This window comes from Caretta caretta, chromosome 8 (genome assembly GCF_965140235.1).
Source record: "Caretta caretta isolate rCarCar2 chromosome 8, rCarCar1.hap1, whole genome shotgun sequence".
Taxonomy (NCBI): Eukaryota; Metazoa; Chordata; order Testudines; family Cheloniidae; genus Caretta; species Caretta caretta.
Window position 1 is genome coordinate 67,260,962 of NC_134213.1, and position 20,180 is coordinate 67,281,141.

General features: G+C 40.7%; 1 protein-coding gene across 3 annotated transcripts in view; it reads left to right on the top strand.

Moving 5' to 3' along the window:
- The first annotated feature begins 329 nt into the window (after positions 1 to 329).
- Positions 330 to 20,180, top strand: part of VAV3 (vav guanine nucleotide exchange factor 3) — a 264,162-nt gene continuing 244,311 nt past the window's right edge. Inside the window, exon 1 of one of the 3 annotated variants that reach the window (XM_048861085.2) lies at positions 330 to 737. In XM_048861085.2, coding sequence (XP_048717042.2) covers positions 534 to 737 — 204 coding nt within the window. In that variant the 5' untranslated portion in view covers positions 330 to 533. The remainder of the gene's footprint in view (positions 738 to 20,180) is intronic. The other 2 variants (XM_048861086.2, XM_048861087.2) reach the window with 2 other exon arrangements.

Here is a 20,180-nt window from a genome sequence, read left to right on the forward strand (position 1 = left end):
CTGAGGGAAGAAGGCTGCTGGGTCCCTGCTGTCCACCAGTTCAGGCTGCTCAATGTGCAGGCTCGTAGAGTTACAGGAAAGTGGGTACATCAGCCCAACCTGATCATAACGAGCCCCCCGCTCTGAAACGGGGCTGGAGGCGCGTTTGTCCTTTTGCCTGGCAGGGGCTTCTAGCTGCAGGAGAAAGCCCTGCCTAGGAAGGCGAGGCCCCGGGGCCACCAGCCCTGCAGGCAGCGCCACAGCACCGGCCCCTCCGCAGAGCGTGCACCACCGGCCCAGGGACAATGCGCGCGCACCTGTCCCGAGCCCATCCTCTCGTCTGCGCAGAGGGGGAGGGGGAAGCTCGCACGCAGCCTCTCCAGCCGCCGCCGCCCGGCAGCTGCTGCCGCTCGCGCTCTGCAAAGGGCCGGGGCGCTCGGAAGAGCCGGAGCGGAGCAGTGCGGCGGCGCGGAGCCCCGAGGGCTTCCCTGCCTCTCTGGGTTTGGGGACCGGGCGCTTGCAGCCCGCAGCATCCTCCCCGCCTGGTGCCCGGCATGGAGCCCTGGAAGCAGTGCGCCCAGTGGCTGATCCACTGCAAGGTGCTGCCGCACAACCACCGAGTGACCTGGCCCACGGCTCAGGTGTTCGACCTGGCGCAGACCCTCCGCGATGGGGTCCTGCTCTGCCAGCTGCTCAACAACCTGCGCAGCCACTCCATCAACCTGAAGGAAATCAACCTCAGGCCCCAGATGTCCCAGGTAAGGGCCCCGCTCCGCAAGGGCTGCTGCTGCCGCCCTCGCCTCGCATCCCCCATTAATCAGCTGCTTAATTTCTTTGTGCAAATGCGGAGATGCGCTAAGTATCCTGCTCGTGTTTTGCTTTCACTTGCGCGGTAGCATTTAACTCTGCAAAGTATTGGAGGGGAGGATGCACGCGAGGTGAAAGATGCTGTAGGGAGTTAAACCCTATTGTATGGAGGGGCACGTGTCCACCCTCCGTGTCCCCTACCGTAGTCACTGCACGCTTTATGAGAAGTACTCAAGCTACTCTGTGTTTACAGTCGTTATTGTGAAGTAAGGAGGTATTGAAATGCCTCTGTTTTTTTTTAAAAAGCAAAAAGTAACCCTCTTAAAACCATACAAGACACAACCCCTCCCCAACATATTTCGGTTTTGTTTTGTTGTCAAATTCTGTCCCGATGAATAGGTCTGCAATTTTAAAAAGAACGGTGTCATGTAGAATGAGGAATCTAGGAAGCTGAATTACCATTGTCTATAATTACAATAGCTAGGGGGAAAAAGATCCCAAGAAGACTAACTTGACATAAATCTTGCTTCAGCCCTCTGAAGGTTTCTGGGCATGTGGTCTAATCACATGCTGGTGTTGTTTGTGTTTCCCCAACCATTCCTCAAAAGACAGGCAAAAAATATAACAAAAACCCTGTGTGAGATTTTTAGGTGTGTGATCTTCATGGAGATCAAAGCTAAAGCTCAGGGTCCCTCTCAGTCAATCCTGTGTGCTTAGGTCTTGGATTACATATTTATTGGGGATCTCAGAACAGAGGGGCTCCTTCTGGACCTCAGAAGCTGTGATACCCATGCACAAAGTTGTGATACCCTAAGCACATGATTTCAGTTTCGACTGTAAATTTCATGCTTTTTGTCAGATAAAATTGTACCTAATGTTACTTCTTTTCACCCCCCTGCCCAGTGGTGTTTGTGAATTTCCTTTTCGTTTATTTTTGAGAGGCCCCCAGCCTATATGGCACATGATGCAGATGGGGAGCTCCTTTGAAGTCACTGGGGTTTTGCAAAGGTGTCTTTTCTCATGGAATAATTTACAAAGATCAGGGGTCCAGTCACTGATCCTGCAAAAAAGCACGTGCTTAAATTTAATCATGTGAGTAGTCACATTGAGTTAAATATGCAGAAGGTTAAATAGGTGGATAAGTTTTTGCAGGATCAAGGCCTTGTTTTGTATACCTTTTTGAGTTGTATAAATTATAGTGTTAATCCTTATTTATGGAGCGGTAATAACCATAGTTAAGCTACCTTCCCAATATAAGCCTGATTTTTAGTACACTTTGCTTTTCCCTCTAATCTTCCTGAATCTTTACATCCTGCACATCAACTCTGGTAGATTTTATCTGAGAAATTGTTTTTTTAATTTTTAAAAAATTAAAAACTGAGCAGTTATAAAGTTATGGTGTTCTGAACTGCAAACACCTGTCCGTCAGATTTGAAAAGTTTCCTAATGATTTTTTGTGTCTTGTCTCAAAAGAACTTAGAATCTCTGAAATTGGGCCTGAACCTGCAAATGAATCTGCTTGGGTGGACTCTGTGCTCCTGTGGAGACTCATGCAGAACTGGGGTTGCATTTTATTGGCTTTGCTGAAGACAAGTTCCTCTTAGTCTTATAGGGGGCGATAAAGAGCACTGTTAAAACTAATAATATGAAAAATGTATTTACTATAAACAATTCATAATTAACTGACTTTTTGTTTCTGGTTTTGCTGGATTGACCTGGACAAACGGGTACATGGGGGGCATGGATTGGAAGTGGGAGCATGGTGGGGGGGGGGAATTGTGGTGAGTTAGAAGTTTGGGAAGAGATATAGAGAGCATGAAGAGTAGACAGACGATGATAGTAGGTCTGAGGACTGAGAGGTACCTGGTGAGGTAGCAAGTTGCCATGCTTCCTGTTTTTTGAATGGAAGGGGTAGGGGTGAGAATGCAAGTGCATGGAGTGGTACGCAGGAGAGAGTAGGGCTCCTCAAGGGCATGGAAGTTGCAAAGGACAGGGGAAGCACAGTGGGACGTGTGCAGGGGACTGGAGGAGGCATGAGAGGGTTAAAGGGACGGGGAGGGTGGGTGGGTGTAATTGTAACTTGTTGTTTTGGCCGTTACATATATTTTTGAAAATTTTAAGGTGGCAAGTTAAGGTTGGTTGATAAAGAGTGATGAAGGATTATATGTCTGTGGCGAATTGGTTGGGTCTCTTCACTGTTCATTTCCAGACATTCTTGTGTTTTTGTTTTTTTTAAAGAGAGGTCAAATTTTTTGTATGAATATATATGTTAGGCCATACTTGAATCACGAGATGATTGTCAAATAATTGCAGCTGAGTTGCGGACAAGACATGGAAAATTGTGGAAAAGTAATAATGGACCTTTATTAATTGTGTTAATTTGGAAAAGCCAGAGAAGACCTATTTGTTTAAGAAAAATTTGCTGGAACAATATAAACACTCAAGTATTATATTATGCCTGCTAATTTTTTTTGATAACCAGACATTTTGCTGCAACTATATTACAGTCAGTAATGTCCAGGACTCTGGCTGTCAGCTGCCTGGGCTGACAGCGGGAGCCCCGCCATGTGTGAGGCTGACAGCAGGACCCTGGGCTCCCACTATCAGCCCCAGAAGGCTGATGGCCAGGACTCCCGTTGTCAGCCCCACGCTCTCAGCACCGCCTGGCTGACAAAATTGCTGTGGAAGCTTAATATTGCGGGATCCGCAATTGCTGCAGTATTGTGAATTAATTAGGGACTTATATACATAATATATACACAAACAGACACTAGGAGTTAATTGGACTCCAGTGAAACATGGTTTCAATTTTTCACTCTTTTTAAACAAAGATTTTGTTGAGGATTATATGTAAATGGATATATCTTCATTGCCCCAGAATGCCAGTCTTTAATATGGCGATGTAAAATGTTAACATTATATTAAAATATTATGAGAAGAGATTCTGAGTACAAGTGGTCTGCTTCTAATCCCACTTGATATGCACCAGTAATTTCACTGACGTATACGGAAGTTAAGTAGATGTCTGCTGAAGCAAGAATAGACTTTAACATTTGCTAACATTTTGCAACATTTTCAGAATACCAGGACCTAATAATTTGTAACATTTTACTTTTTTCATTGAAGCTATTTTAGACTAATAGGAAGGCAATATTAGTACCCAGGCTTAGGAACCTCCTCTTATTTCATGTGTTTTTAAAAATAGATGCTTGTACAATTAATGTAAATTGGACTATGTTTGCTTGACATATTTAGTCCACAATCACTGGTTGGTGTCAGTTATATTCTTTCTTTTTATGACACCATTCTCATCTTGGCAAATGCATTTACTGCAAAATATTCTGTAAAAGCCAATAATGCATTATAAAAAAAACATGTCAAGAATAAATTGCAACCAGTCAAAATAAAAACTACACCAGCAGCATACTAGATGCAAATGTTATGACAGACATTCTAAAATACTTAATTCTTCAAAATTTGAGTAGTATACATGACACTGTATAGAAGAGGTGGTATTCTGTAACTTTTGTTAAATGACGTAGAGATTGTAGAGGGCATGAATTTTAACTGGAGCAAATTCAGATGAAATTCAGATGAAATTATAGCACATATTTAGTAACTGCATAAGCTAAGTAGGCCTTGCTAGATTGGAACAGAGCACTAGTTCATCTACTCTGGCATTCAGCTTCTGGCAGTGACCGTCTTGGAGGGAAGAATTCTTCTTCCTCCAAATCCCGGTTCTCCAACTCATATATTTAGCCATTTATGCATCCCTGTATGTGGAATGAGTGTGGATGATTCCTTGCTGATCCTTGTAGGCAATCTGTTTTGTGTTCTAATGCATACGGTCTGTTGCTATTATTTCCACAGCTTGCAAAACTATAAATACTTTCAAGATCAACTGTTGGATATAGCTTCATATAATACTCACATTTCATTATGAATAAAATATGTAAATATATTCTACTGGGTTAATGAACTAGAAAGGTTTCTTCATAATAACACAATATTTTCTTTCAGAGTGGTAGCCGTGTTAGTCTGAATCAGCAAAAAGAATGAGGAGTACTTGTGGCACCTTAGAGACTAACAAATTTATTTGGGCATAAGCTTTCGTGGGCTAAAACCCACTTCATCGGATGCATGTAGTGAAAAATACAGTAGGAAGATAGATATACACAGAGAACATGAAAAAATGACTGTCTGGTTTGGCCAATGTACATGGCAGAGGGGCATTGCTGGCACATGATGGCACATATCACATTGGTAGATGTGCAGGTGAATGAGCCTCTGATGGTGTGGCTGATGTGATTAGGTCCTATGATGGTGTCCCTTGAATAGATATGTGGACAGAGTTGGCAATGGGCTTTGTTGCAAGGATAGGTTCCTGGGTTGGTGTTTTTGTGGTGTGATGTGTGGTTAAGAACATAAAGAACATAAGAATGGCCATACTGGGTCAACCCAAAGGTCAGTCCAGCCCAATATCCTGTCTACCGACAGTGGCCAATGCCAGGTGCCCCAGAGGGAGTGAACTGAACAAGTAATGATCCAGTGATCTCTCTCCTGCCATCCATCTCCACCCTCTGAGAAACAGAGGCTAGGGACACCATTCCTTACCCATCCTGTCTAATAGCCATTAATGGACTTAACCTCCAGGAATTTATCCAGTTCTCTTTTAAACCCTGTTATATTCCTAGCCTTCACAACCTCCTCAGGCAAGGAGTTCCACAGGTTGACTGTGCGCTGGGCGAAGAAGAACTTCCTTTTATTTGTTTTAAACCTCCTACCATTGCTGGTGAGTATTTGCTTCAGGTTGGGGGGCTGTCTATAAGCGAGTATTGGCCTGTCTCCCAAGATCTGTGAGACTGAGGGATCGTCCTTCAGGATAGGTTTCAGAGTAACAGCCGTGTTAATCTGTATTCGCAAAAAGAAAAGGAGTACTTGTGGCACCTTAGAGACTAACCAATTTATTTGAGCATAAGCTTTCGTGAGCTACAGCTCACTTCATCGGATCCGATGAAGTGAGCTGTAGCTCACGAAAGCTTATGCTCAAATAAATTGGTTAGTCTCTAAGGTGCCACAAATACTCCTTCAGGATAGGTTTCAGAGGAACAGCCGTGTTAGTCTGTATTCGCAAAAAGAAAAGGAGTACTTGTGGCACCTTAGAGACTAACCAATTTATTTGAGCATGAGCTTTCGTGAGCTACAGCTCACTAAGCTCATGCTCAAATAAATTGGTTAGTCTCTAAGGTGCCACAAGTACTCCTTTTCCTTCAGGATAGGTTGTAGATTCTTGATGATGCGCGGTCTGGCAAGCTGCTTTGTGCAGATGGACACTTGCAACTGCTTCAGACTTCACTGACTTGAACTTGACTCTTTCAGGTACAGGGGTTTGTTTATGTGGATCAAAACCTATAAGGGCCAAATTGTGATCTCAGTAAAGATCTTGCTAATTTATGCTAGGTGCTAAGTGCCTTTGCAAAGTGAAGAGAATCCTCTTCTCCCATTGATTTCCATGAGAGCAGTCACTTAGACCTTTGCAGGAGGCACTCTTCACATTAGAGAATCATCCCCAGAAAATTTCAGAAATTATTATAACCTTGGATACATTTAAAAATGTATTTAGGTCGGCAGTGCATAAATAGAAAATTAAGGGCTTAATCCTGTGAGTTGCTGAGCATTCTAAAAAGGTACTGAGCATCAACTTCCATTGTAGCTTAAGAGAACTGAAGGTGCTTGGGGAGATACTGAAAATCTTTCATGATTGGGCTGTACATTTGCAATGTTTTCAGAAATAGTTACACTTGTCAGTAGTCTAATAAATTCTCTGCATTATGTTATATCTGCATCGTAGGATCTCACAGTGCTTTGTAAACACTAGTTTATTCTCCTATTCCTGTGATGTAGCAAGTAGTATGTTATCCCCACAGGCACAGAGAAGGAAAGTGCCAATGGTAGACTTGGAATTAGAATTTGGGAGGTCCTGGCTCCCGGATGCATTCACAGTCCACTAGTGCTTTATTGCTTTGTAAGCCAAGATGCCTGTGGTAATATTTTGCCTGTATTGTTTGACCCTCATGTGGCTCTTTATGGTTATGCATATGTCTTTTGTAGAGTCAAACTGGTATTTTCCTGTTCAGTTTTGTCAACTCTCGTGGATTTGGTCCCTGCTACAAGCAGAGTTGTGATGACATGAAGAATTCTGGTTGTCACACAATTTTTGGGAAACGAAAGACATAGAGCAAGACACTGGCCACCCCGCACTGTTCCTCAGACGTTCTTGTCAACTGCTGGAAATGGTCCACCTTGATTATCACTACAAAAGGTTTCCCCCGCCCCCCGCTCTCCTGCTGGTAATAGCTCACCTTAAGTGATCACTCTCGTTACAGTGTGTATGGTAACACCCATTGTTTCATGTTCTCTGTGTATATAAATCTCCCCACTGTATTTTCCACTGAATGCATCCGATGAAGTGAGCTGTAGCTCACGAAAGCTTATGCTCAAATAAATTTGTTAGTCTCTCAGGTGCCACAAGTCCTCCTTTTGTTTTTGCGAATACAGACTAACACGGCTGCTACTCTGAAACCTGTCATAAAATGTCCTGTAGTCTAGTGAAAGGTGCATTAAACTGCATGCCCAGACAGCACGAGTTCTACTCCCAGGTTTTCCTCTGACTGCTGTTGATATTTCTGTGTCCTTCACATCACTTGTTGTGAACCAAGGTTTCATGCCTTGTGGGGTAGCTATCATTAACCAGTTTCAGAGAGCAGATAAGTGATAGCTTGCATTGCAGGTAGAGCTGGGAATAGACCTCAGGCCTCTAATGTTACAGAGTCCAAGTCCCCCACTTTGTCACATAATGCTTTCAGAAGGAGCACAGCAAATTAGATCTTTCTGTATCCCACATTAATACAGTGTGGCTCTATGCCACCTTTTAGCCGCTAGACCACATAGAGATTTATGACTCTGTTCCCATGGTAAGAGAACTAGTTCTTTAGATAAAATGGTAGAGACTCTGGTTTTTACATCCAGAGCTCTTGGGTTCAGTCCCCACACATGACTCAAGTAGGAGTGTTGTTACGTTTGGCTATGATGTCTGTAACCACTAGACCATAATCCGCTGTCAGTGCTAGGAATAGGAACCAAGCATCCTGCTGCCCAAGCATTCCACTGTTGAGTCACAAACACATGTGTGGCCCACTGGCAAGATGTGTGTGGTCTCTCCCTGTATGGGCTGGGCTACATAGAAGATAACAGCATGTTGTTCTCTCCCACCCACCCCCTTACTCAAGTTACTCCTATAACTAAAGTGGAAGTGGTTTGTGCTGTGGATCTGAAGGTTATGGATTCAAACCCTGCTGATGACATATGTGGAGGTAAAAAAACCCACACACATGTGTACAAGTCAGTGTAAGGACCCTGCAAAGCATTGTATTTAGAAGCAAATTTGGTTATTGTGAAAATGTTTGTTTTAGTGTTGCATTTTTATTATTTGTATTTGGTTAAGAATAGTGTTTGGCTGACTGACAGCAATGTGCGGGAGATTTTGTGTGTGTCATGAGAGTGGAAGACCCAGTGTGTTCAAGCTCTAAGAAGGCCAGAACTTGATTTCGTAAACTTACCTTTCCAGAAAGTCAGCCTCATTTTTGAAGGACTAACGTTAGTGCTTATGAGGGACTGCTAATGAGCTATACAGCCTTTTGCCTGTAGGTCACCAGTGTGAATTGTGCCCAGCTCAGCAGGGATTAAAAGTTGTTCCCATCAATGGATATTTAATAGCTCACGTGAGAGGAGTCTGACAGGTCCCCGTTCCAGTTCCCATGTCACAAATTCACTACTATGCTTTGCACTAGAGTAGAACCTCTTTGGGGCAGGGACTGTCCCTGCTATGTGTTTGCACAAAGATTGACAATGGGACCCCTGTGTCCGGTGAGGATCCTGTAGCACGGGCCAAAATCACATCACTTTGTAAGTTTGCAAGAACTGGCAACATCAGTGTCAAGCGCGTACTGGGAGAGGGAGTTCAGAAGACGACAAAAAACACGTTTAATCTTTAAAAAGACTCCTTTTTATTTTTTGCCCTTATGTGTTTTTGGATTTGACTCATGCATTTTGAACTTTGATATTGGTAATAGTGCATACTTTGTCTGGTGTTGCACAGAACAAACAAAGCTGCCCCGTTACAAGCGTGGTCCTCACTGTAAAGCAGTGTTGAGCCTTCCTAGCAGCCAGAAAGGGGGATAGGAGAGGACTGTGTTAGTTTAATTACAGAGACCATTGTATGGTGCCTTAACATTTTGTTGGAAAAGTTTTCGTGAGATGTCGCATCAATACACGATGACCTTGAGTCATGAGGATTGCACAACACAAGGTAATGTTGGAGTGTTGCATTGTAACTGTGGTAATTCCATTTCATGACAAACTGCTTCCCCAGGGCTGGATTACACTGGTGTAAATAATAAAAATAGAAATGACCCATAACTGAAAGTTCTAATCATAATGTTTAATCTTAATTGTAACAGATACTGGTTAAATTGTCATTAGAAACAAATTAGCTGGGCTGACCTGCATTACACTGTCTTTTTTCAACTTCTATATCTGTGGCACTTCGTAAATTTCATTTTGAAATAGTTTTTGCAATGAGTTCTGTTAACTTGTGAGAAATTGCTAAACAGGAAAGCAGGAAGTGATGTGCTGCCAGCATTGGAGTTCACTAAAGGGGATATTTATATAAATTATTTATTTAAAATAACCGTTTCCTGAAATCGTTCTTAAAATAATAAAATAAATCACGGTTTACTTTGTCTAAATTTTTACCCCTTATTTTGAAGGGAGTTTGTTTTTTTCAAATGATCACCTAAAAATATGGAAGTACGTTATTGCCATTCTGGCTCTGAGTTATCTTTAGGTATAGAAATTAAGATTTAATGAGAAACTACTTCATGCTTGGGTGGCAATATATCTGCCAAACTCCCTGTGCAAAGAGATGTGACTACATCCCTTAAATCTTAGGAGGGGACCAAAGGATCTGAATTTTGAAAAAATATAAAATAATTTATAGTAGTCCTTGGTAATGTCCCCAGGAGCCATGATTGTCTCATCATTTTTATTATAATCTCTTTTAAAATTTGATTTCTCAAGGATTTTGAGCTGTGACAGAGAGTCTTACAAGATTGGAACATGGCATACTAGTTATCAGCTCAGGAAAACTATTTTTTTTTTTTTAACAGGAGAAATCCTATTTGATGAACTAATTGGGGATTTAGGAATTTATAAAATCAAAAAGTTCATAAAATTTAACATATCAGAATTACAATATTTATAGTGCATAAAATAATTTATTAATCATCCAGTGACAATGCACATAAGTAACGGTAACTAATGTATACAGTGATGTTTCTTTGTTTGATAGAATTGCTTCTCTTCCCTGCTGCCAAATGGATCAGTCTTTTCAAACCTTAACAGCTACTTGAATATTGGCTGAAGGATTGAAGTCACATTCAGTGGCAGAAATATGACTTTGGCAGCAGAAAAATGATTTAGATAACTGGCTGTTCATAAGATTGGTGCTCATAAAATCGGGGTTCTATTGCTTTTTGCACTTGGGTTATTGAGTTATGAGAATGCTAAAAGGGTTATTTTTAGGTGTTAAAGATGCTTTTTCTCTAACTATAAAAACATTTGGTTTAGCTAAAGTTGGGAAATGATTTAATCTTTGGTATGGGATGGGGGGAATAACATGAGGGAGAAACAACAACATGAATTAATTAATTAGTAATGTCTGTTGTTGAGCATAAGCAACAATATTTGAGAGATAAAGTGTTTGTAATTCAAATAGCAGGCAGTCTCATCAAACATGCCCAATTAAACAAGTGAATATTTTGATTTGTTTTAGCCCCTGATCCTGCAAATATTTATGCACTTGTTTAACTTTATTTACATGCTTAGTCTCATTGAGGCCAAGTAAAATATATGCATAAGTATTTGCAGAATTGGGGCCTTCATGAAATAAATAATGTAGATTAAAAAAAGAAAGAGATTTCCTTGTAAAGAAAATGTAGCTGTAACTGATCAATTTTGCTCAAAAAAAAAAAATATTACACAGGAAGAGTAATAACTTGGCTCTTGGTATGAAACTTTTTGACAAAGTTACCAACTGCACTTATTCTAAGAAAGGGAAGGAAATAAAAATGGTCATCAGATCAGTTTCCAAATATTCTTTACTTGATTCCCTTGGAGAGAAAAAGGAACATGCACTCGTAATATTTTTTAGGATTATATTTACATGTTAACCACTTAATTAGTACTTAATGTAGCAGTGGCATGTTGCAAAGCTCATCTCAGGTACTGCCCCATGCACCATATTTAAAATGCTGCATGTTCTATGGCCTATTAGCACTAAATATGCTGCCACTGGTCTCTCACAGAAGCTATAGTGGGTATCAGCGGCAAAGAGTTAAATTAAACATCCAGATAGGCTTGAGGAAACATTCAGTTGGGGTAGCCTATGATGTTTTCTGCTAGGTATGCAGGAGAAACTGAGTTATCCCCTATTCTTGAGCTGACGGGGTGGGAGTGCTGTGGTGGCAGCAGGCTGAGCAAATCCTTGTGAAAGGGAATGAGTGAAAAAAGATGGTGGACGACAGAGAAGAGAGGTAGCAAAAGTGGGAGGCAAGCAATCAGAAGAGAAGAATGTAAACTAGAGAGAGAATAGGCAGGAAAAGAAGGGAGACAGATTAGAAGGGGCATCAGAGAACAAGTGAGAGATTGGAAAGAAAAAAGGAAAATCATTTAAGATTCATGCTAAGAAAAATCCACAGAGCCAGGTCTTGGATGTCCTGTGTTACTCTTAATGCAGTAATGGTGGCATGCCACTGAATGCCGATTATAACCTGCTGACTGTATTCTAGGAGGTTAATTACCAGGCAGTAGTATTTGACAATCTACAGCTATATTGTCTGTGGATTTAAACATCAGGAGGATAAAGGATCTCGGTTTTCTGGCTCCAACCTTTTCCTTTGCCCGTTTTTTAATTTGACCTTCAGTAAAAGAGGAAATTATGAGAGTAAAGAAGCAAATGGGAAGGTAAAGACAGTAAGGTGACTGGTAGATGAGAAGGAAATATGTGGGTATTGGAAGGGGAAAGAAGGAGAAAAAGAGGGCTGTTTATGGAATATGGAACATTGTCAGGTGATGTCAGCACCCGGTTGACGGTAGGGTGAGAGTGAGTGGCAATGTTGGGAGATGGTTAGGGGACCTGGTAATTATAAGTTAAATTCCTGGCAACCGACAGAGCTTCATAGCTGAGAGTAGGCTTGACTGGCAAGGGAATGAGGAGGGAAGGAATTAGCTAGGGAGTGACAGATTTTGTGTGTGTGTGAGAGAGAAAGATAATGATGTTATCTGCCAGTATCATTTTTGTGTTGAAGTTTTTGTGGACCACCAAGGAATTCAGGGCAGCCAGGTATCTTATACCGTGGAAAAGGCCACCTAGAACACTTTCTGATCTGTTCTGCTGTGATGTGCCAGGAAATGGGGAGGCAGCTTGAGATTGGGGTGGGGGTCGTGGTGCGCTGCAGCCCTTTGAAAGAGCAGGGAAGTTTTTCTTTTGTTCTGTGTTGTTTAGATGACTCTGAATACTGAGATAGTTATTTTATTGGACCACTAGCACTTGTCTCTTATTAAGATCTTTGGTTCACTGTGAGGATAAAAAATAGCAACCGGTCAATTCACTTTGAAGTCCTACCTTTATTTCCAGTGTTAAAATTGCATTACAGATTCTGTAAGGAATTACCTTAAACGTACACAACTTACTTGTGTCTGTTCTATGGAACCTAATTACAGTGCTTGTTTCTGTAGCACTCCTATTCACATTCATTTCAATTCATTACCAGACTTGGTGACCTAAAGAAAACATGACTGTATATCTGCATACTTTGGTTTTTTTTTGGTGGCAAATTGGCTCTATTTTCTTCACATCCTGGTTGTGTTAGGTATCATCTGCAGTTGACTGTTTTGCCCATTTTTTGCTTCAGTTTGATAGGACAAGTGCCAAAACTTAGAGTTGTGAAATACTATTTTGTTTACCTCCTGTGATTTCTTAGAAATATGTATAATAGTTTCTAAACTGTTAACTTAATAGCACGGATATGTCTTTTTATTTTAAGGAAAAAGATATTCTCTCCTATGTAACTGAACACTGTTGAGCCTGACTCAACTTGTAGTTTGGTGGGAATAATATTTTAGAAAAGCATTCAGTCAAATACCACATTAATTAAGAACAATAATAACAATCTTGGTAACCTTGCATAGTCAAAAGAACAGTCACAGAATAATTGATTGTTTGTTTGCATATTCAAAAGTTGGAGTCTTAGACCCCGATCCTGCAAAGTGGTCCACCTATGAGGAGTCCTACTGAAATACCCTGTGTGAGCATACAATTTGAAACAATACACAGGATATTAATACAAAGATTTTAAATTCTTAAGCCATAGATTTTTCTGCACCTGTGAATTTCAATTGTTCTGCATTATGACTTAAACTTGGTTTCTTCCTCTTGTGATTTTCTCTGCAAACATTACTTTTATTTGATCATAGCTTTTCTATTTCTCTCTGGAGCTAAATACTAATCTTGATTTCACATCTGGATATTTCAGTGCCTGTGTTCTTGTCATCAGGTTGGTGTTTTTGCTATTACAGTTTATTAATGACAATGGAATTCACTGATGATCTTTATTTAAATATAGCATGCTGCTACCTATTGCTCCACATTAGCACCACTGAGAATAGCATTCCAGTATTATCTTACTCTTATTATAATGTCCTAATGACAGCTTCCTCACACCCGGTGCTGTAGGAGAAAAAACTTGCATCCCTTTCTGATTCCTTGCCTTCTCTCCCATGATAATGATCATGATTTTTATTTATAAAATGTATCCTAATACTTTAAGTAGTATTCGGGGCCAGATTATTAGCTGATGTAAATTTGGGTTGCTCTGTTGAAGTTAGAGGAACCATAATGATTTACATAAACTGAAGTTCTCAACTAGCCTTTCTCTGAATTTCTTTTAAGTATGTGGTATATTTCTGTAGAGTTTTTGAAAGTGGCAGACTGATCAAATTGTCTAGACTGCTTAGGCAGATGTTTTGAAAGCTGCTTCATGCTACTCTCTGACATACCGTAGCTCTGACTTGTAACCATGCTTTGCAAGTCTTGAGTTGCTGAGCAGCAGCAGTTTTGCTAAATCATGCCAAATTATGTTAGGGTTTAGAGAATAAATTTTCACTTGATACTTGAAACAGGTTTGAACTTTGGTCTTCAAAGATGTGAAGTTAATGCAGTAACCTACACTTCAATCCTATATCCTGTCTGATTCAGTAATGACACATCTTTAAGTAAAAAGCTAAAATTCTTACCGAGCTTCCCTCTCTTAATAGTTAAAATGTTAACACTCTTTTGGACTACAACTTGGTTTTGTAGGGTCCTGAGTAAAATAACGGCTGATGAGCTTTGGGCCAGTTCCTATCATCCACAGAGCACATTGGCAACTGGGCTGTGTCAGGTCAAGATTGCATGCCATTAAGAAGATACTAGAGCATTGTAGCAAGTGGGGGAAGCAGGTCAGTGAACATGTCCTTAATCATAGAATCACAGAATATCAGGGTTGGAAGGGACCTCAGGAGGTCATCTAGTCCAACCCCCTGCTCAAAGCAGGACCAGTCCCCAACTAAATCATCCCAGCCAGGGCTTTGTCGAGCCTGACCTTAAAAATATCTGAGGAAGGAGATTCCACCACCTCCCTGGGTAACGCATTCCAGTGTTTCACCACCCTCCTAGTGAAAAAGCTTTTCCTAATATCCAACCTAAACCTCCCCCACTGCAACTTGAGACCATTACTCCTTGTTCTGTCATCAGCTACCACTGAGAACAGTCTAGATCCATCCTCTTTGGAACCCCCTTTCAGGTAGTTGAAAGCAGCTATCAAATCCCCCCTCATTCTTCTCTTCCGCAGACTAAACAATCCCAGTTCCCTCAGCCTCTCCTCATAAGTCATGTGTTCCAGTCCCCTAATCATTTTTGTTGCCCTCCGCTGGACTCTTTCCAATTTTTCCACATCCTTCTTGTAGTGTGGGCCCCAAAACTGGACACGGTACTCCAGATGAGGCCTCACCAATGTCGAATAGAGGGGAACGATCACGTCCCTCGATCTGCTGGCAATGCCCCTACTTATACATCCCAAAATGCTATTGGCCTTCTTGGCAACAAGGGTACACTGTTGACTCATATCCAGCTTCTTGTCCACTGTAACCCCTAGGTCCTTTTCTGCAGAACTGCTGCCGAGCCATTCGGTCCCTAGTCTGTAGCGGTGCATGGGATTCTTCCTTCCTAAGTGCAGGACTCTGCACTTGTCCTTGTTGAACCTCATCAGATTTCTTTTGGCCCAATCCTCTAATTTGTCTGGGGCCCTCTGTGTCCTATCCCTTCCCTCCAGCGTATCTATCTCTCCTCCCAGTTTAGTGTTGTTTAATGTGGGAGGGGAAAGAGGTAAACAAGGATTTTATCAACTAACAGTGGGTGTTAGGCTTGTTGCAGTTAGGAGGGGTTTGGCCCCCTGAAATTCATTTCTCAGGAAGGTGTTTGTGTATTTAGGTTGTGGGAGGGCCATTAGGAAAGAGAAATTCTAACAAGTCGTGAGCCATGCCTAGGGCTTGTCCTCATTGCTGCTTCTAGAGAGCTATTTTTTTTTGGAATTCCTACCACACCCCCTTCAAGTTCCTGTTCCTTTGCAAAAGGTGAAAAATCTTCAGTCCTATCCATAGAACAGTAGTTCATGAGCAGCATGAGTTTATCCACATGCTGTTCCACCAGTGTGCCTCGGCCTGCCCTTGAGGGGCTACCTCCAGTAATCATGAGGTAGCTCAGGGTCTGTGTTTGTTCTGTCTTTGAGCTGGCATGGTGGATGCGATAAATCTGGTGGTTTTCTCTGATGTGGGCTCCTGTCCACTAAGAGCTTGCACTGATGCCACTGACGTACTTCACAGAAGACCAAACTGAATAGACGGTGATCTTTGTTAAGAAAGTTGATGTTTTAACCCCTCACTTCTGGCTTGTTCTCAGACAATACCATAAAAGCAACGTTGCTGAGGAGACCGTTGGTTGGAGGATTGTGCCTTAGAGAATTTTAGTAACTAATGGTGCTGTGCAGTTACAGGCTCTATGGAGCATTAAGCGGATGAATTCAGTGATCCTGTTGGAGTATCCCTATATTTGAGGCAGAGTCCTACAGCTTTCCCTTTTTACAGAAGACTCTGGAAAATTGATTAGCTGCGATGAAAGCCTTTGCTGCCTGGAACAGTGTGATTTGCATCAAAATGTAGTCTTGGTGGCGAGAGAGGATCACATATGTAAGGACAGATGAGTGGTGTTGGGAACAGAATGCCTGCTGTTAATACTATGTATGCAGCTCTTAAGGAGCAAACTGGAACACAATTCAAGTTTGTTGTCTGTTCTAAGCCAAAATGGTCCGGATTCATGGTTCCCTTCGGAGTCTACTTCATTTATGTGATACGCATCCTGCGCTCTAAGACTTTAAATGGTCTGTTGTCTTTGGGGGGGTTCTCGGTTGCAATAATCAAATGTTGTTTTATAGTTTTTATAGGAATTTTAGGTATATATATATCATTTGCCCAGTTAACACAAGAAGAGTAGGAAAGTGTCTGTGAAATTAAAACACAGTTCCTCATTATTTGGTTATCTCCTGATATAGGCAGGGGTGGTTTTGGCACACATTGCCAAGAATAAGTATAACGGGTGATTCTGCTTCCATCAGTAATACAGTAACAGCTGTGAATGTATGAGGCTCATGATTAACACTGTCGTGCTGTGGGCCAAGTCTGGCCTTATGGCTGAGTTGTGAGTTTTTCACTGATCCTGTGCTCCATGTAATCCTACAAACAATTTAGGGTCAGCATGTAAATTTTTTTTTTTTTTTTTTTTTAAAAAGAGGATGGATCTGTCTTGATCCTAGAATGCAGATGGGACTGCAGTTTTGTGGAGTATTTCTCCAAATCTAAAAGGGTATTTTGAAAATGCATTGCACTGTGTAGTGTTCTGCATGTTGGAATATTCTATTTTATGATGTGTGTTTATATTTTAAAACTTCCTTTTATGTTGGAGATGTGCAATAACCCTGATGGTCACAGCCCCGTTCTGCTCCCTTGAAGAACTGTTATAACATTTAGAGTTGGTTGAAAATTTTTCGATGGAACAGTTTTTGGTTGGAAAATGCTGTTTTGTTGAAATAGAAATGTTTCCTGGGAATTAGAGCTGTCGATTAATCGCAGTTAACTCACGCAATTAACTAAAAAAAATTAATCGCGATTAATCGCTGTTTTAATCACACTGTTAAACAATAGAATACCAATTGAAATTTACAAAATATTTTGAAAGTTTTTCTACATTTTCATATATATTGTATTCTGTGTTGTAATTGAAATTAAACTGTATATTATTTTTATTACAAATATTTTCACTATAAAAACGAGAATCAAAAGAGTTTTCCAGTTCATCTCATATAAGTACTGTAGTGCAATCTCTTTATCATGAAAGTGCAATTTACAAATGTATATTTTTTTTGTTACATACTGCACTCAAAAACAAGACAATGTAAAACTCCCGAGTCTACAATTCTGCTCAGTGCTACTTCTTGTTCAGCCAATCGCAAAGACAAACAAGTTTGGTTCAATTTCCAGGAGATAATGCTGCCCTCTTCTTATGTTACAATGTTACCAGAAAGTGAGAACGGCCATTTGCAGGGCATTTTTGTAGCTGGAATTGCAAGATATTTACATGCCAGATATGCTAAACATTCATATGTTCCTTCATGCTCTGGCCACTGTTCCAGAGGACATGCTTCCATTCTGATGACGCTTGTTAAAAAAATAATGCGTTAATTAAATTTGTGACACAATTCTCCCCCAAGGAGTTCAATGTCCCCTGCTCTGTTTTACATACATTCTGCCATATATTTCATGTTCTAGCAGTTTCAGATGATGACCCAGCATGTTGTTCATTTTAAGAACGCTTTCACTGCAGATTTGACAAAACGCAAAGAAGGTACCAATTTGAGATTTCTAAAGATAGCTTCGGCACTCGACCCAAGGTTTAAGAATCTGAAGTGCCTTCCAAAATCTGAGAGGGATGAGGTGTGGCGCATGCTTTCAGAAGTGTTAAAAGAGCAACATTCCAATGTGGAAACTACAGAATCCGAATCACCAAAAAAGAAAATCAACCTTCTGCTGGTGGCATCTGACTCAGATAATGAAAATGAACATGCATTGGTCCTCACTGCTTTGGATTGTTATGGAGCAGAACCCATCATCAACATGGACCCATGTGTCCCGGAATGGTGATTGAAGCATGAAGGGACATATGAATCTTTAGTGCATCTGGCACATAAATATCTTGCGACGCTGGCTACAACAGTGGCATGAGAATGCCTGTTCTCACTTTCAGGTGACATTGTGAACAAGAAGCAGGGAGTGGTATCTCCTTTGAATGTAAACAAACTTGTTTGTTTGAGTGACTGGCTGTCTTGTTTTTTTACAGTGCAAATACTTGTAATAAAAATAAATATAAAGTGAGCACTGCACAGTATGTATTCTGTGTTGTAATTGAAATAAATGTAGAAGACATCCCAAAATATTTAAATGAATGGTATTTTATTATTGTTTAACAGTGCGATTAATCACATGAGTAATTGCGATTAATTTTTTTCATCATTTGACAGCCCTATTGGGACTGCTTCTATTTCAATGACATCTTTGAGAGAAAATTTTGAATTGATTTGAAACTGAAATACAGGATTTGATTTTGACTTTCATGTTAAATTTTGGCTTCCATTATATTCATGTTTTGTGTTTATCAAAATGCAGAATTTTGATGTTAGCTTTGATGTTTCTGAACTGAAATTGTTTTGAATTTCTGTCATATGCAAAATTTTAAAATTTAGACTTTTCGCCCTAATTCAGGATGAAAACAAATTTCAAAATGTTATTTTCTTGCAGGATGAAATTCCATTTTCTGACCACTCTAGTAACATAGAAGCATGGCTGCTTCTTAACCTTTCCTCTTCCTGTTATTTTAAAATAGTTTACATTTTTTATCTGGATCAGGTTATTTTATCTTATTAGATGTGTCTAGAAGCCCAGATGGGCTTTTCTGATAGTAGCATCTGTGGTCTGTGACTAATTGGAGATGCTGCTCTGACAAGGTTTGGTTTTTTGGTTGGTGTTTTCTTATCTCTACCTCTCTATTCTTGGTTTTGACTCATCTCTGTGTTAGCTGTATGTCCTGCTATCTGTCTCTTCCTCCTACTTTATTTTTACCGTCTTTAAACCCCTCTCTACCAGGTATTTGCACACCCCCCCCCCGCTTCAATACACCTATTTCCTCTTTTCTACATTCCCTTTCTTCCCTGATGCTATTCCTTTGTTTTCAGCTATTTTCCCTTCCCTGTTGTCTCCCTCTTTACAGTTCCTGTTGGCCTCAATAGGGAATGTGTCTCTGCAAATCCTCTAAAAGCTGTTTTTCTGTATTGGTGAGAATGTTAGACAGGAAGGACCTACTAGGTGATCTGTATATAGAAACACTGAACAATGAGATTTAAAGGGACAATGCAGAGCGTGAGCAGAACTTGTATGACAGCTTCTCGTCCTTTTTAGTGAGGTTCCTTTACATGCCCCATCAGCCATGAGTGGTGCTTATAGACATGACAGTCCTGCACTCCTGTTGTGGGAGGTGAGATCAGACTTGGTATCTTCCATCAGACTATGGGGTAGAAACTCAGGGTTCCAAGGAATAGCTTGCTTTACTTGTGTTTAAGGTGCTCTTAAATAGCTATCAGGTCCCCCCCAGAAGTAGCCACATTTCAGTGAATGAAGTGATACTTGTGTAAATAGTTTTGTGAAGCACTTAGTTCTTTTCATTCTTAAGGATTTCAATCTAAATCTATGTTTATTATAATTAGTAGGATATGATGTAGAAGCATCACTGCTATGTGTTTGGCTCCTGTCCTTACAGAGAATGGCTCTAAATAGGAACGTTAAAAAAATCGCACTGTGTTGGGGACCCAAACAATAATACCATTGGGAAGGGGATGAAAGAGGTAGAGAGAACAGTAAATAATGGAAAGTGCTTAGTTTGTGTGGAATTGTATTTGGTAGTTTCTGCTGGCTGTTGATCCACTTATCTTTCACAGTTAGTTAGACTGGTAGCAGAAAGATACTTAGAAATAAAACTTTGCCCTGAAGTTTGGCTTCTCTCACCCTCATTTGAAAATGTATTTGGGGATAAGGAAAGGAAGAACAGAGTAGAATTTCCCTTCCTTCCCACATTG